General features: G+C 35.1%; 1 protein-coding gene and 1 pseudogene across 1 annotated transcript in view; both read left to right on the top strand.

The window, feature by feature from the left end:
- Positions 1-15,388, top strand: part of LOC126175567 (serine/threonine-protein phosphatase PP1-alpha-like) — a 624,274-nt gene extending 608,886 nt beyond the window's left edge. Inside the window, exons 5-8 of the mRNA XM_049922425.1 lie at positions 1,367-1,437; positions 8,602-8,679; positions 10,200-10,457; positions 13,382-15,388. Coding sequence (XP_049778382.1) covers positions 1,367-1,437; positions 8,602-8,679; positions 10,200-10,457; positions 13,382-13,417 — 443 coding nt within the window. The 3' untranslated portion in view covers positions 13,418-15,388. The remainder of the gene's footprint in view (positions 1-1,366; positions 1,438-8,601; positions 8,680-10,199; positions 10,458-13,381) is intronic.
- On the top strand, positions 5,905-6,022 carry LOC126177409 (5S ribosomal RNA; annotated as a pseudogene).
- Positions 15,389-18,718: the final 3,330 nt, after the last annotated feature.

Genomic DNA, 18,718 nt, shown 5'->3' with positions numbered 1-18,718 from the left:
GAAACAAAAACAGTGGTTGAAAAGGGAAAGAGACAGAATGTTATTCAGTCTGTACATTGACCAAGCAGTGGAGGAAACCAATTAAGAAATTTGAAAAAGGATTAAAATTCAGTGAGAAGAAATAAAAACTTTGCTGATGACAATGTAATTCTGTCAGAGATGGCAAAGGACTTGGAAGAGCAGTTGAATGGAATGGGCACTGTCTTTAAATGAGGTTATAAGATGAACATCAGCAGAAATAAAACAAAGGTAATGTAGTCTAATTAAATCAGGTGGTGCTGAGGGAATTAGATTAGGAAGTGAGACACCAAAAGTAGTGGATGACTTTTTTCTGTTTCAGCACCAAAATAGCTGATGGTGGCTTAAGTAGATAAGATAGAAAATGCAGACTGGCTATGACAAGGAAAGCATTTTTAAAAAGGAGGGATTTGTTTAAGATGGAATATAAATTTAAGTGCTACCAACTATTTTCTGGCAGTATTTGTCTGCAGTGTAGCCTTGTACAAAAGTGAAACATGGACAAAAACCATTTTAAATCAGAAGAGAATAGAAGCTATTGTAATTGGGTGCTACAGAAGAATACTGAAGATTAGATGGCTAGATAGGATAACTAATGCAGTGGTACTGAATGAAATTAGGGAAAAAAGAAATAGATAGCACAGAGTACAAGAAGGGATCAGTTGACACATGAAGGGCTTGGAAATTTGGTAATGTAAGGAAATGTGGAGGGGAGATGGAGCAAATGCAGAGGGAGGCTAAGGAATGAATATGGTAAGAAGGTAGAAATAGAGGTATGTTAAGTTTTCATTCAGAGATGAACACACTTACAGAAGATAGGATAGCATGGAAAGTTGCATCACCTCTCTTCAGACTGAAGATGAAGACAACAAATAACAACCTATTATTCTCTCATTCTCTCCTCCCTAAGAAAGAAACTAACAATTCTGAAAGCAGACTAGTCTCATATACTTTTATGTATGTCTATCAGCAGTACTAGAAGTTTTGCCCAGTGAAGATAAGTATTGACCAGCAATTCTCATAATTTTATAATTTTCTAAAGTGAATTTTCCTTTTGAAACAAAGCTTGACATCAATACTTGTTAAAATATCAGAGAATAAACAAGCTGAAGATCAGAACATAATTGAAAACAACTGGATATCAAATGACCTAAGGCAAATAATGCCTCTAATTTCCTTGTTGATGTGTTGAAAGAAAAAGATACTTACTTTCTTTATTGTGCTACTTTGGTGAGGGCTCATTTTTAAACGAGGGATGAATATACAAGAGAAAGATTGTTATTCAAGTGATTAGTATTTATTTACAATGTTTTAATATATTAGCACTGATGTACACATTTGTTTACAGCTGCTCTTATTGAGGGGACAATCTTCTGTATGCATGGTGGCCTCTCTCCACAATTACAAGATTTGAATGAGGTAATTCTTCCTTTACCTACTAAGTATTTTAGTATTTTATAAATTTGTAAAGTAAGATATGTTATATTATCAATCAAAATAATCAGTGTTTGAAAATATGATATGGACGGTTAAAATATCTACTTGTCAAACAGCAAAAGGAGGAAACACATAAAAGGTATGGAAACATGAAAGCGCTTCGATACAATGGCTCCTTTTTCTGTCAGAATGTTTGAAGGGAAAGGAAGAGGGATGAAGGGAAAGGACTAGTAAGGTTTAGGAAATGGAAAGAGTTGCAGAAAGGTCATCCAGAACCTTGACTAAGGGGAGACTTACTGCATGGGATGCGAAGGAAAGACTGATTGTAGGTACCTGCACTAGATGAGATATGAAAACCTGAGAACTTATAGGTGGAAGATAGGGTAATAAGCAAGATGAAGATTACTGAAAAATAATGGAAGAGCCAATAAGAATGGTAAGCTCAGTGCACTGTAGATGGTAGAAAGTTGAGAGGCAGGAAAATTTTGACGTGTCAAAAAATAAATAACAAAAATATGTAAAAATAAAAGAAAGCCAAAAGAGGAATAATTACTGAAATGAAATGTTGAGACCACAGAAATTAAAATAAATTTGCATCAGGTGGATGGTGATAACAAAGGACATATTGTGAAACCAGTTCCCACGTGTGGAGTTCTGAGAAACTAGTGTTAGGAGGAAGAATCCCAATGGCATGTGTGGTAAAATGGTCACAGAGATCACAACTGCCACTGTTCTGATGGCTATGATTTCCCAAAACATTGCCATGAAATGGTATTTTGCCCAGCTCAGCAAGAATAGTTTTTCTGAACATAACTGTCTAAAGTGTAGCCTACTAGTACATAAGTGAAACATGGATGATAAGCAGTTCAGACAAGAAGAGAATGAAGCTACTGAAATGTGGTCTTGCAGAAGAATGCTGAAGATTAGATGGATAGGTCATGTAACTAATGAGGAGGTACTGAATGGAATTGGGGAGAAAGAACTTCATGGCATAACTTGATTAAAAGAAGGGATTGGTTGCTAGGACTCATTCTGTGACATCAAGGAATCATCAGTTTAGTATTGGGGTAAAATATCTTATATCTGCACAAATCTCCAGTCCACACACTATGACTTGTCTGCGCAGCTGTGATATGTGCAGACATTTGTGCAGACAGATCATTGCGTGTGGGCCAGCCTTTACATTTGGTACAATCTTGATACAAAATATCAATATTTTTGTTTCAGTACCCATACAGTGTGGTAACTGTAAGTCACCCACATAGACTGGCGCAAGCATGCAGAGCCATGTTGGGAGAGCAAGCCACACCTGCCCCATGCAGTGCTGGCAGCATAAACTGTGCTTCACATGGGAGTAAAAATAGCTTTGTTATTGTTCAAAATCAAAACTGAAACCATCTTACAAATTGATATGTTTAGTAAAGATCCTAACTTTTGCAATTATGCACACTTATTGCAAGGAAAGGAAAATCTCACAGTGGACAATAATGGGTACCCCACATGGTACTGTCAGCTAACTAACATCACCTGCAGCCAAGAACTAGTGGCTAATAGCAGAAGCCTTCCAACTTTTACTGACATCTGCTTATTCAAAATTATGGAGAAGATCAGCCAACTTAGGCACAGTTCTCACTAAGGCAGAATGATATGCGATATGATGCAGAAGCAACCCACAATGGTGGAGTGCACACAAAAGTAGTTGAAGCAACTTAAGTGGTTCCAGCTGGGATGACAGCAATACAATACCCACACATATCTGTCCATATTTTATTTCCCAGGACAACAGGGCATGCTGGTTGCTCTGTGAAACTGTATCAGATAACACAAATATCAAGTCATCACATGTGCCTTTAAAAAAACTTGTTTTATATAAGTGAAGCAAAGCTTTATCCAATTCTTTACAGAGTTTCTAAGAAAAATTTTTACTGTTTGCATAAAAAATAGCATGAGTTTTCCAATCTGTAGGCTTTATCATTTGATTCTAAGGAAACTGTTTGGGGAAAAAAGGAAAAAAAGTATTCCTCAACTAATGGTCTCAAATCACAGCTTGATAATGAGTTGGTTTTCCTTATATTATTGCCCTAGTTATTGTGATATTTCACAAATAAGTAAAACACACATTATATTTTGAAATGTCTGCAATAAAAAATTTAGTCACAGCCCAATTTATGTTCAGTGGGTTTTAGGCCATACTGTGCTGTGCACAAAATATAGTTAACATGTGGAAATTGTTTTTAACATTGGAAGGAGAATGATACCTCTTTCAATTCTTGAGAAAAATATGAGATATTGGAATTATCCATGATGAGGTTGGCAGCTACATACCACAAGTGAGGTTATTGCCTTCTGCTATGTGGAGAGTGGAGCTGCCTCATGTTTCTCTTTTTTATTTGCCAGTGATAGAACCCAAAGCTGGAAGTGGAAACCTTTGTGAAATGAAAAGGCACGAGGACTCATCAGCTGACAATGCTGGCTGGATGTTCTGTCAGTCTATGCACCATGATTTCAGGAAGCTTTGTGATGTGGGTAAGAGAGATCTGAAAACTAAACTCCTGTTACTTCTGAATGAGCAGCTGGACAAAGCCAAGGACATGCCAGGATCTTCCTTTCATCATGGGCTTCCACCACCCTTCAAACACATTGTCTACCCTATTCATAGTTCACCAGTCACTGGTACACCATTGACTGTGACTGATCTCACTTAAATCCAGCTGTGCTTCTTCTGAGTACTCCTCAAGCTGAACCACACACTACTTTGAAAACTGAACCACTGTAGAAACACTATCCTAGTTTTCTTAATTTGTAACAATTATTTATATATGTACTGCACTGAATAAAGTATTGTATCAGGGAGTCTTGAAACAAATAAACTTTCCATGGAAGCATTTTTGACATCATTCACACATTTCCACCAACTAACCATTTTGTAATGGGTTGCTCATCAGCAGGAGTTACAGCAAGTTCAAAATTGTGTAAGAGTAGCTGATACTAGTTGCTCCAAAAAGTGGAAACTGTCTAGGGTCATTCTGTAGTATTCTTGGAATTTTTCATGCTGAGGAGCCTCATGAGAAAACACAACTGAACTACGTTTAATATTTATATTTTATAGCACTGTACAGATGCACCCAGTACTTTCCAATAACATCCTCTTCCAAAAAGATCATAATTGCAATGGAAACATAAACATGATTCATGCTGTCTTTTTGTTTGCCGTATGGTGAGTCACATCATGTAACATATTAATACAGTGTTAAACATGAGTGTTGGACTGATAAGTGTTGCATCACATAACTTTCATTGCAACATGTTGTGTTGCATATCATACTGTCTTAGTGCAAACTTAAAGTTAGCCTTCTGTACCTTGTACATGTTAACAACAGTAAATGACATGACAGTGATAATTAGCAAATGAACCATCAATTTATTTTCAATTTGTATGAATACATTCTGGAGCAATGTTGTATTTTTGTTAGAGGCATGTGCAGTATTCATTCTTGCTAGCATTAAAAGAATGAATTGTTATGTCAAAAATGTACATCAAACAAAAACTTGTAAACAATGAATTAAAATCTTAAAAAGACACCCTCTTTGAAAAATTATGTATAGTGCAGTACCTATTTGATGAAAAATACAAAACTAAATTTACATTCCTATAGCCAGAATATTCAGGGTTTTAGTACCTAAGAAAGAATACATGTCAGCAAACTCTGGGTATTACTAATAAGCTATAATAAGATGAAATGGAGCTGCTACTGGAATGAATGACAAAACTACTACATGCCTGCAATCCCATTAAGAAGGGTAGACATGGTGAGAGTTCCGTCTCAGAAATGTTTCCCTCCCAGGGAATTAAAAAGTCACCAGGAAAATCCCACATCACAATATTTGCACATCTTCATAAACCTCAAATGGTTATTGTTTGCTGTCATTTATTTCAGTATTGTTTGCCAGGGTATGACATTAACTCTATAGGAACTGCTCGATACGGCATGAAAATAACTGGTTAGTCACTGACGATTAGTGAGATAATGATGGTTTGGACATGAGAGTTCAAAATTACAATGACTTGGAAATGAGTGGTGTTAATCCCATGCAGGCACAAGGGCCACTTGTGTTCCCAAGCATCATTCTGCTCATAAGTCTCTAGGTTCCAAATGCACCGGTTTCAAGACATATGACAGGAAAGATAAAAATTTGTTGTCAGCATCTTGTATTGCAGTAGGAAGGCTGGGATGTTCACTACACAGGTAGCTCACAATCCTAATGATTTGTGAGATGTGTAATGCTCCCTGCAAGGTTCAGTTCTGTAGCACTTGCAGCTTCCTTATCTCATCTAAAACAGTGTAGGGCTACTTGGGAGACATGCTTTAAAATAAGATGATGTCACTTGAAACAATCATTCGCAATTCTGTCAGTGCAATGAAATTATACTTCACTAATTTTACAGATGCCAACAGCCTTGCCGCAGTGGTAACACCCGTTCCCCTCAGATCACTGAAGTTAAGCACTGTTGGGCTGGGCTAGCACTTGGATGGGTGACCGTCTGGTCTGCCGAGCACTGTTGGCAAGCGGGGTGCACTCAGCCCTTTTGAGGCAAATTGAGGAGCAACTTGATTAAGAAGTAGCGGCTCCAGTCTCATAAACTGACATACGGCCGGGTGAGCGATGTGGTGACCACATGCCCCCCCCCCCCCCCCCCTCCATATCCGAATCCAGTGATGCCTGTGGGCTGAGGATGACACGGTGGCCAGATGGTACCATTGGGCCTTCCAAAGGCCTGTTTGGGCGAAGCTTCATTTAGTTTCATTTTACAGATGACTTGACTTTTTTCCTGGACAGTTAATTTAGATCCAATTGTGTTCAGTGCATAAGTAGTGAATGTTAAGCAAAATAAATATTAAATTTGTTTTTATGTGCTCAAACAATATTTTGCAGTAGGAAACAGTTTATTGAGGAGGATAGGGTTTATGATGGGACTAACAGAAAACACCATAAATGACAGGACAATGGAAAATCTGAGAATGTAAAACCAGGTTTTATAGTGGCCATGTTGGTCTAGTGGGTAGATTACTACAGTCTGGCCATGGAGGTCACAAATTACATCCTGAGCAGGGGTGGGGACTTTTCCCTGTCAATTCCTCCCATTTTCTATACATCACCATTCCTCTACCTCCAACCCTCTTCCTTCCTCTTCAACCCTTCTGCCAGAAGAAGGAGCCATCACTATTAAATGTTACATTATGTGAGTTATGTAGCCATGAATAGCATACACTCACTCTACTAATAAAATGTTTCTTTCATGTAATTATGTTTTTCATATTAGTGTCACAATGAGTTTTGTTAAGCACCTATTACTTGCATTTGTATGTCAATTAACTTACCATTTTACTGAACTAAGCTTGAGTATCACATTACCTTATCAGTCATGATCAGCTGTTTATATTAATACATGATAATCTTACTATGGCATTCGAGGGCAACCAGGTGAATGGATAAAATCATACTTGTGCAACCACAAGCAGTATGTATCATTAGGAAACTCATACCAATCAGAAACCAAACCCATCAAATATGGAGTGCCGCAGGGTTCGGTAATGTGGCCATTGTTATTTAATGTGTTTGTTAATGATATAGGTGTTGAGGAGGAAGAAAAGGAAATATTGTATGCTGATGACATGACAATACAAAATAGTGACCAAAATATGGAACAGCTTGAGAGGAGAGCATACATATCTGCAAATGTCACGGCTCAATGGCTGTTGGAAAATGAATTGGTTATAAATCTAAAAAAGACTATATATGCAGTGTTTAAAAACAAGAAGAAGGCTGTAGACATGGATTTAGAGGTTGATGGAACAAGGCTGGAAGAAGTAGAATCTGCTAGATTCTTAGGTATTCTTGTGGATAATGAACTGAAATGGAAAAAACACATCAATAATGTCTGTAAGAAACTGAGCTCTGCCATATTCTTAATGATGCAGCTATCACAGTATTCAGACAAGAACCTTCTGTGTACAGGGTATCATGGACTTTTCGAACCATACTTAATACTTACAGTATGGAGTGAAAAAAAAAAAAATAGGACCATTTTAAGAAGAAAGACCTCTGAAACGTGCAGAAACTGTTTCAAGAAGTTAGATATCTTAACTTTTTCATCATTGTATATATACAAAACAATAATGTACATCACAAAAGGTAGTGAGGACTGGATTACAAATGCTAGTGTACACACCCACAATACAAGAAGGAAAAATGAAGTACGGAGCATACCACCCCACAGACTGGCAATGCTAGAAAAAGGACCCCAGTACTCTGGTATCAGACTGCTAAGAAGTCTGCCTAAAAACCTGCAAGATAGGGTACTTGACAATGACTTTCCAAAGAAACTTAGACTATCTCATTGAAAAAGAGTTTTACAGTGTTGCAGAATACTTATGCCATTAAATTTGTATATATTGTTATTCATTATCAATTATGTAAAAATGTAAGCTAAAGCTGTAGAAAAATAAGTGATAATGAATGTTAATACTTTTGACATGTCCTATATTACACGTATATTTACCGTACACAATGTAATCTTACAGGGTCAAATAAAATTCAATTCAATTCAATTCAACTAAAGTTACTAGGGTACCAAATGAGAATGTTCATTGTAAAGTTGCAAGACAAGTGATGATTTCATCCCCATCAATCAGTTCATTCCATTTCAGTACATCTAATTCAGGTGATAAGTAGTAGGCCTCTGTAGTTTCTTACAAAAATACCAGTGGTATCAAGGAAATGAAACATTACTATTAGAAGATAAACAACAGTTAATGAATGTAACCAAGGAAGCAAAAGCTTTTTCAATACAGTCCTTTCCTTGTAATTTACCAAGTTAAATTTAGCTGCCATAACACTAAACAATATAGCCATAGTCTATTTTTAATACAGTATACAGATTAAGTTTCTAAGAGCTAAAGGTTTTCCTTTTGGTGGAAATCATGGAACACAATGAATGAATTAATGAAAATAATAGAAATAAAAACTTTAAACAGTGTATCATTCCTTTTTTTTTTTTTGGAAAAGAAATGAATTAGTTACAAATCAAAAAATGAATAAACTGACCTAAAGAATATCTCCAGATTTTTATAACTTGTTTCACAGATTCGAAACATTCCCAGACCAATTGATGTACCTGACTCTGGACTGGTTTGTGACCTTTTGTGGGGAGATCCTGCAGAGGTAAGAATTCTAAACATTTTTATAAGGAAAAAGCTTTTGTTCTGGTACTCTGCATTGATTTAAATGAACTAGTTTCTTTCCTTTTCTTTTCTTGAAACCAACAATAATGTTTAACATGACAATATTTACAAGTATGGTCCATTTGAATGTTATTTCCCTTCTATTGTCTAGGTGCTGATCCAACTGGCCTAAAGTTGAGTTTTAGTACCCTGCAGTGACAGTTTCATTTTTAAAGTTTTACATGTCTAATTACCATTTAAAAGTATTGATGAAATTGATATGGGGCTCACAATGGGTAGGACATCTATGTAATTGAGAAGTAGTACATGACCTGCCCAACAGTTGTCAATGAGTTTCCTTGCAGGCTTTTTGACGAGGATGTCTTCCTTATCACATTATTTATCACATGATGAAATAATCAGTAAAATTCAAATGTTTGGAGTGTGGTCTTAGATATTGCTAGCCCAGTTGGACTGCAGTGCAGTGCAGTGCCAGCCACAACAATAAAACTGTGCTTGTGCATATGTGTGTGATTTTGTTAGTCACTTAGCTTTGAGGAATGACATTGTCTATTAGCTCAGCAATGGTTTCAATCTTGTTTATATGCCTGTCAATCACTCAATTGCACAACTCCTTTCATTATTTCTATTGAATCCAGGATTTTTCAGTGTTGTATAAATATCAAAACCAGCAACAGATGATAAAGAGCAGCTATTTAATATAACTGCAGAAGCAGCATTTTTCCTATTTTCCCAAAATAGCTGCATTTCTGTTCATTTCAGTGTGTTGGATTTAACTTGAGCAGACACAAACAGTTTAATGATAGTTAAATTTTAATTGAGTTTCAAGCAGTTGCTAATACTTGTTCATATAATAGCTTGACCTCTTAGTAGGTTGTTTCAGATTACAAATCCTGAGGTACTGGTTTGATCACCAATTAATCCCCAGTTACATTTTCTTTCACCTCTGGCAATGATTTGTAAATGTGAAAAGTGCCAAATTGCACAATGGTTCAGAGCCCATGTTAGTTGGTTCCATTGTAACTGCTACATCCTATAGCACCACTCATAGTAAAGCAAAATAGGGACACATTTACCATTAACTTGACTCATTCCATGCCACTGAAGTTTCTCCTCCATAACGATATCTATGGAGCACATTGAATGAATGAATGGATGAGTGAATGAATTTATGGTGTATCAATGAAAGCAAAGTTGTTTTATGTGTTGCATGCATTTTTTCACTGGACACAGGTGCTAAATTTAAAATATTTATTGAGGAATATGAATACTAAATTTGTAATGTGAAGACAGTGCTGGAAACATTCTTGTGGCATACGTTATGCTGGATCATTGAAACAAAGCTATATATTTCAATTTGTCATGAAATGTAAAATGTTAGGCGTGTTGAAACCATTATGACTACAGGCAATTTACTGAATCACTTATGCATTACTGTATGCTACAAATTTTTATTAAAGTTAAGAAAAGAGACTAATTGCATTCATTGTTTATTTTCAGGGGCTGACTGGATGGGCTCAGAATGACAGGGGTGTGAGCTATGTCTTTGGTTCAGATGTAGTTCGCCATTTCCTTGAGAGGCATGACTGTTCACTTATTGTGAGAGCACATCAAGTTGTTGAAGATGGGTACCAGTTCTTCGCCCAGAGATCAATGCTTACTCTATTCTCAGCACCAAATTACTGTGGAGAATTTGACAATGCTGGAGCTGTCCTTGGTGTATCAGAAGATCTCACATGCTGGTTCAGCATATTACCGGTAACAGCTTATTCTGATTTCTAACTTTTATTCATGAGTGATAGTGCTTAAACCCAGTTTTAAAACCAGAAAAAATATCTAATTAGGTGCTGTTGCAAGATACTGTAATGTGTTGTCATACTGTCATGAGTAAAAACTGCTTAGAACCCTTATGCCAGTTTGTCTGAAGACAATGAGTGTAAATAGTTTTAAAATCAATAAAATGTTAACTGCTTTGTTATCAACCTCTCACAAATTCCTACAATAGCATTTCTCAGTTATAAGCCCTGTAGCATTTATGAGAGTTAGTTACTATGAACACTTTATCAGTTGGATTATTCTCATCAGAATCAACAGCAAACCAATGACAACAATAGTGGTTCAGTTATCCACGTTGACATCACAAGCAAAACATGAAGAGATAGAGAGAAAAAGTATACAAGAACACTGAATGTGTAATTCAGTATGTAATGCAAGATGAAAATATAATAATCATGGGTCATCATGGGTCACTGCAATACTGTATAGGTAAACAAATAGAAGACAGAGTTAGAGAATAATATGGGCTCAGTGGTAACAGTGAGAGAGACTTAGTAAAGGCCTGGAGGTGGAGGAAGATTCCATCTGGGTTATATAATGGTGACAGAGATTCCAAAATTAGATATTGGATTGTAAGACATACCCAGGAGTAGATACATAGCCCAATTACAATTTATTAATGATGGAGTGTAGGTTAAACCTTATGACAATCATTAGGGAGAACCAATATGTAAAGCATGAGGATACTTAAGTATTGGGGAATGATGATTGTTTGAAATTCTCTGTGGCTATAGATAATGTACTACTGAATACTACAACTGCAAGTTTAGTTGATGAGGATTTGACATCTCTAAAAATGTTAATCATAGTAGCTGGACAGACAAATATCGGTACAAGGAAGGTAAATGTGAAGATACCTTGCATAGCAATAGAAGATCCCCTGCTTATTAGGCAAGTGCGTTAAACACTCCAGGAAGCAAATGATGGAAATAAAAGACAGGATCAGGAGTGGAAATAAAATTAAGGATGAAATATTATAGATTCTACACACTAACTTAATTAATCATGCGATGGCACTTCTCCAAATGATATTAGGAATACTGAAAGAATGTTATTTTTGCCTTCTGTCTTGTTTGATCACAAGTATGTAAATTGAAAGTGGAGAAAGGAAGAAAGGAAAGGACAGGAAAGGGAGGGGATCACTACTATAAGCTGCATCAAGGCATTACACTGAATCAGTGATGATGAGTGAAAATGTGGTGTACTGGACTGGGATTCGAAGCTGGGATCTCATGCTTACTAGGCAGGTGTGTTAGCCACTCAAGGAAGAAAATCATGGAAATAAAAGACAGGTTCAGGAGTGGAAAGAACATTCAGGATGAAACATCATCACTGCTAAGATTCACTGATGACATGGCTGTCCTCAGTAAAAGTGCAGAAGACTTAGAGGATATGTTGAATATAATAAACAATCTAACAAACACAGAATGTAGGCTAAGAGTAAACCAAAGAAAGAGGAAAGTGATGAGGAGTAGCATAAATGAGATTAACAATAAACTTAACATCAAACCAGAGGATCACATAATAGATGAAATGAAGGATTCTGCTATCTTGAAAGCAAAATAACACTTAATAGATGAAGCAAAGAGTATATAAGAAGCAGTACAGCATAAATAAAGAAGGTGTTTATTCCTGAAAGAGAACTGCTAGTGTCAGATGTAGGTTTTAACCTGAGGATGAAATTTCAGAGCTGTACATCTGGAGAACAGCATTTTATAAAAGTGAATCATTGGCTGTGGGGGAAAGAATGTTTTCTCTGCAAAGAAACCTTTGCACAAGCCAAACTGAGAGGCAGTTATGAATTACGCTGTGAAAAACGAGTCAGTGGTCTATTATAGAACCCTCCCCTTAAAAAAGGGCACTAGCAAGGTACTAAAGTGCTTTAATACTGTGGCATAAATAGCATCATAGCTAACAGAATAGCCACTTTTTGGCAACCAAATGATTTTTGTAATTTCTTGGGGGTTTCATTTTTAAAATAATGCCCTCAGTTGTGAAACAGTCTCTAAAGAATAAATCAAATGCATATGTATTTAATTGTTTATTAGGACACACCATATCTGCTGTTGGGAAGGAATCATTAAAATCATTGGTTTTTTATTTCATTCTGCCATCATCTCAGCCACAGCTGTTGTCTGGAATCTCAGTTTCCTTCACTTCAATCTTTTTAGTGTTACAATTGTAGAGTGCCCAAAAAGTGTTTCATACAGTAGTGCACTTTTTATCCATGTTTCCTGTTTCCATGAAGAAATAGAACTGCATCTTTATTACAATAATCAATAGGGAGACCATATGGAAAAACATTGTAAATTAGTGTGTGACCTATGAGGTGACACTGGTTTAAAAATGTCACATGCTCAGGTGGAGTAGAAGTTCATATCAACAGTTACAACAACAACAACAACTACTACTACTACTACCATTACCAATAACTCTACCACAAAGATGAATGTTTCATAAATTTTGCAATACATCCAATGAAAACTACATATATTTTCATTCCTACACAGTTATTGTTGAATGTGTCATGAGCTTTCACCTCCACTGTCTCTTTCAAATATACAGTAAAAAACTGCTATGAGTTTACTCTGCCATTCCGTTTGCATTATAATATTTTACAGTAATTTATGTGAAGATATCAACAAACTCACAGGAATAACAAACCATCAATAAATGCTTATGTATGAAGTAAATCATTTTCAGATGTAGGTTTGGAAAAACTCACTATTGGTAGAAGAGTGTCTACTATACATAATCTGACAGATGAAGAAATTGCTAACAGCCACTCTTTTTAGTATGCCAATATCCCAAAACAAATATTTAACATGGAACAATTTTTATTTCAGCCTCACAAGAAGAAGGTGTTTATTCGCTACAAATGAGACTTGCTTCAAATAGAAGAGGAATCCTAACACTTCTTGAAGGTTCCCACAATAAGAAAATATTTTAGATTACAATCACTATTGCACTGGGTGACCATTAAGCTCATGAATTCCAAGCTATCAAAAAATTACAGGAACAGGGAAAGAAAATAATTTATGTCTAAAATGTTAATTGTAATAGCTATTTTTACGTGATGTGATTCTCTGTTAAAAATAGCATTTCAACAGAAAAAACCGCCCTTTAGTTAATGGTATTTTTTGATCTTAATGGTCAGCCCTGTTAGGGACATCACTTTTTTATGCAGGCTTTGTAGAAATGAGAGTGATCAGCCACGCTGTTGTGTGCTTCTTCAGTGTTTGAAAAGCAACTCAGAAAATGCCACCTTAAAATGCATTTTGACCTTATTTTATTTTACTGGATTAGTGGTATTTTTAGTATTGAGGGAAATAATTCAACCTCATGAGTGAGGATACACTGACTGCCATTATTAGTAAAATTAATTTGCAAACTTGAGATGTGAAAATATTTTAAATAGATTATTTTTTATGGTCTGAAAGTATTATTCTGCTGCACTTTAAGGAATCAAATGAAATAATTGTAAATGAAAAGGTACTGTTTTTATATTTATAATGAATATTTAATGAACTGTTACATTTGAATAACAGAATAAATTTGAGAAATGTTGATTCTTAGTATGCTTGAAATATTTTGGCAGTTTTAGTGCTGATAGCACAGTTGATCAGTGACACAAACTCTTATCCCACACAATCTATTTATTATGTTGACAATGAACTAAAACTTTAACTCTTGTAAGCTTGTGTGGTGGTCAATATGTAATGATAAGCACTCTTAATTTATGATTTGATTTAGCATCTGCAGTAGTTAAAACTACTTGATCCACTATTCTTTGGATTTCTGTGTGTCCTGTATAGTTTTACTAGCACTCTTGGTATGCAGAAAGTACCAACTGTGTTCTGTATAGGCAATTACTTGCCTTATGCTAGTGCCCATATCCAGTGGTCTTGCAAACAGAGAATATGCAAATCAAAAAATGGTGACTAAGGAAACTTTGCAGCAAATGACTCAAAGACAGGTGCAGACTTTTTAAACAGCATGAAGATAAATATTAATGAAAGAAATGGAGAGTTTATATGCCAGAAGGAAAGAGTGATAGATTTATCAAGTATATGGATAAATATACACAACTGAAAGGAGGTTAAAAAGGGAAACAGAAATGTGATGGTAACTACAAATGTGTATTTTAGTCTGTAAAAGATTATCTTTAGCATCAGCATTTAAAAACCATAAGTAAGCCAAACCATGTGCTGCCCTTTATGAAGCCAATACCGGTACTACATATAAATACTGTTCATAGTAAGCATTGATAAATATATCCAAGCTATATTTAGCATCATAGTAAACATCAATAGTACTGAAAATGCTTCATTTTAACATTTTATAGATTGCTGAATACTTCTACCTCAGTATTTGTCTAAATGAATTCTGAAAAATTTCCTCTACTTAAATAGCTGCACTGTCCATTAACACATTGCTGTTATTGATTTTTCAATCGTTCACATCATTTAGATTACAACAAGAAACAATCTTTCTTCATAAGCTACAAAACAAGGAATTTCAGTGCGTTATTCACGAGAATGGAATGGCCATTAACACAGTGGATCATTCATTGTCTATAGTTGCTAAAAGTTAAAATGTTGTGTGATGTACAGACAAGGAACAGTATAAACAAGTTAAATTGTTAAGGAATAAACACTACATGAATACTTAAAGGTATGATGTATGAAAAAATCTTGGGATAATATTCTAAGGAAACAAAAGAGAGACAGATAGAAATTAAATAGTATACTGAATACACAATTACAGTATTGCTTGTGAAAATGCCATATGCCTTAAATCAACAAATAATATTTCCACAAAGCAACATTTTCTTCTAAGGTTTGTCAGGAAGGTGGGTGGGGAGTGTGGGATGGAGGGCAGGGGGGGGGGGGGGGGGAGGCATTGAAGATCAACATATAACTTCAACAAGGAGGAACTGTGCATCTGTCATAACAATTATTGCACATCTCTTATGAATTTCACATTTTTTTAAAAAGTGTGTCATTTATTTTTGGGATGTTTCTCTGGTCTCCCAGTACTACCATAGCTTTTTTTATATTAACGAAATGAAACACTTTTTTTCTTTGTTTCACAAAACTTTATAACTTTTGTGCTACCAAGGTTTTGTGTTGTAGCCAAAAACTTAGGCCATAAATAATAAATATTTGTGAAACATGGCAAAAAAGTGTTTCAGCAGTTAACACAATACACAGTGTTTCACCATAAAAACCACAGTTGAATCAATTAAAAAGTGTTTTTTATCTCACTTTTGTATACAAAGGACACAAATGTACACTTCTCTGCCACTAATTTCAGGTTTCAGTACCTTATCTCTAGCATTCACTTCCACTTGCCTTTTCAGTGGATAGCCAACAATTAATCTTCTAGCTATTGCCACACAGCTCAATATTAACAAACTTCATCCATAAAGCATAGACAGCTTTAGGCAAATGCCAGGCTCTCTCCTTTAAAGGGAACACAGCCCACTTCCTTCCCCATTCCTGTCTAACAAAGCTTGTACTCCATCTTGAATAACGGTTTTATCATTGAGATGTTAATTCCTAATTTTCTTATCTTATTTTGTGATTTCAATGTTATGTTTCTATCCACATAAACAGTAACTACAAGAATCTCTCCTGATTTCATTAACAGTTACAAACTTTCTTATTCTAAGGTTAGAGAAGCTTTAGTAAGACATATGATACAGATAACCACAGTACTACATATTCAGGTTGTGGTATTTAACTGTTTCACATAGTGATAAAAGTGAATCTTTTTTTCTTTTCCTTCAGCCAATTAATTAGTCAAGTATCACAATATTAAGTGACAATACACCTTTTGAGGAGCAATGCAACTATGCCAAAAACTAAGGACAAACTAATGCTATAAAGAAATTTTTTATGTTGTTTATGATATGAAATTAATAAAGAAGCAAATAGATATATCTGTAGGCATACTGATTATCTGAACATCACAGAACATTATTATTTACTTTATTTTTAAGAGAAAACAGAATAAAAACTGAATTAAAATTCATCATAAAATCTATACATTGGAATTAGAAAGTAAAATTCAAATTCTCTTCTCTGAAGATCTATGTCCCTACTCTGCAAACAACTGTGAAGTGAATAGCCAAGTGCATCAATTTGTCAAAAATTCAAAAGCGTGCATAATTTTAAAACGTTAGTGTAAAATTTTAACAGAAATTATTTTTGTAGTTATTAAAGGCAGATGTGCTTAAACTGTTCCATAAAATCTGGTTTCATACTGTAAAGGAAATAACCACTAAATGAAACTTTAACTAAATGAAGGTGTTGCAGACTTTTGTGTGACATGTGAAAAATTAAGAGAAAGTTAGCAGAAAACTGAATAAAAAATGTGAGCAAATCAGTGAACTGTTGTCAAGTAGACTGGCACACACAATAAAAATTTTGTCTGTAAAAAGACAGAATGTAGACTCTAAGCGTAGTCTGGTACACAGAATAATCTGGCAAAACACCAGCTAAAAATCTAGAATTTTTTTTTTAATTCAGTAAACTTTCAGCATATACATTAACTCTATCTTCTTTTGTCAGTATAATGTTTCTAAAAGAGAAGCAGTACATATATAAAAAAACTTTCAAATTTCAATCTGCTGTAATTTTTTTATTATTATTATTTCTCCTATTCATGTCATTTTTACACAACTGTTAGTATGATCATACATATGTTCATGATCAGTTGTTCATGATTTTTATGTTCTGCAAAATAAGTGCAGAAGGGTGGAGAGAGAAGTTACAGAAGACAGTCAACTATGATCTTACTTTGATGATATGATCTCACTGTAGTCTTGCAAATTGTGTATCTGTTTTCACATCACATACATTTTGGTACCAAGAGCAGAAAAGTTTGCGGCAGTTAATAAGGTATTCTTAAAGACACACATAAACAGAATAAATACAAAAAGTTTTAAGTGAATGTTGAATATTTGAATTATTACTAATGTTGTATATGTATACAGAAAGCTGACAAAGTTGCTGTTGTATCAGTGTGCCTGTGTTTGAATGTTGTGCCAATCAGTTTTGTGAATATTATTTGTATAAAAAATTTTATGAACAGTTTTAATAAAAAATTGCTCCAAAATACACCTTTTTATTCTTACACTGAAAGTGTGAATGCCACAAACAGTTCAAACGAAATTTTTTAAGGTCAAAGTAGAACATTACACACACTACAGACAAAGAATGTACTCTGTGATCAAAATAAATAAGCTGTGATTAATTGTATTTGAAAAAAAATGAGAAAATGGAATCAAAGAAAACCAATGTAATGAGTTTCATGTAATAATGTGATAATTTAATACTAAAACTAATGTTCAATATTTAATATTTTCAGAGTTTTTACAAAAATATGTAAACTCCTTTCTGGTGGAAATGTGCAAACCTGATACCATTGTCATAGTTGCATTGTCTATGGCATCAACAGTGTTTCTGAAGTCCTCTCAAGTTACTGCTCCTAGAATCAGTTCCTTGATGTTTATAATGAGCGTTACTACATGAATTGAAAAACCAGGCATTAACATCAGTGCCATTAGAAGTATGCTGAAGTTTATTTTACTTTTCAACATATTCCCTTTATAAATTAAAATGCTTATGGCTGTGTTTGATAATGTCTTGAAAACCTGCAGCATAAAATTCTTGCTATAGTTGGTGCCATATGATGGATGTTCCGAAAAAATGTTTGCAAGGGGGGTGGTACAGTAGAATGCAGAATTAAGAGTTGCATCATGAAACTACTGTGATTTCAATAATAAGACACTCTGCAGGCACCAAAACACCAACACCAACACCATAGGCTTGTGTCCTGATGGAACCATCTTGAACATTTCATGGAGGACCATTTGCACTCAGGCTAGTCATGGTGAACTCATGACTCATTCATTGTACTTATCAGCATTCCTCTTCACTGTCGCAGAAGAGGTGCTGCATGGATAGGCCCATTACATCTTATTTGTACTCTCACAGGGGATGTAACATGCACAAAAATTCATCTATTAATGAATGATACTGTATGTGGTTCAGTGAGAAAAACCTAGGGCACAAACCACATCAGTAGTTCCCACACAACAATTTTATGGATCATTTCTTGCACACACTGCAATGTGATATTACTAGGAAACTCAACAGAGCAACCAGCTGGGCCCA

This window comes from Schistocerca cancellata, chromosome 3 (genome assembly GCF_023864275.1).
Source record: "Schistocerca cancellata isolate TAMUIC-IGC-003103 chromosome 3, iqSchCanc2.1, whole genome shotgun sequence".
In the NCBI taxonomy this organism is placed as follows: domain Eukaryota; kingdom Metazoa; phylum Arthropoda; class Insecta; order Orthoptera; family Acrididae; genus Schistocerca; species Schistocerca cancellata.
The sequence above is the reverse complement of the archived record's forward strand: the minus strand, read 5'-3'. Positions and strand labels throughout refer to the sequence as shown.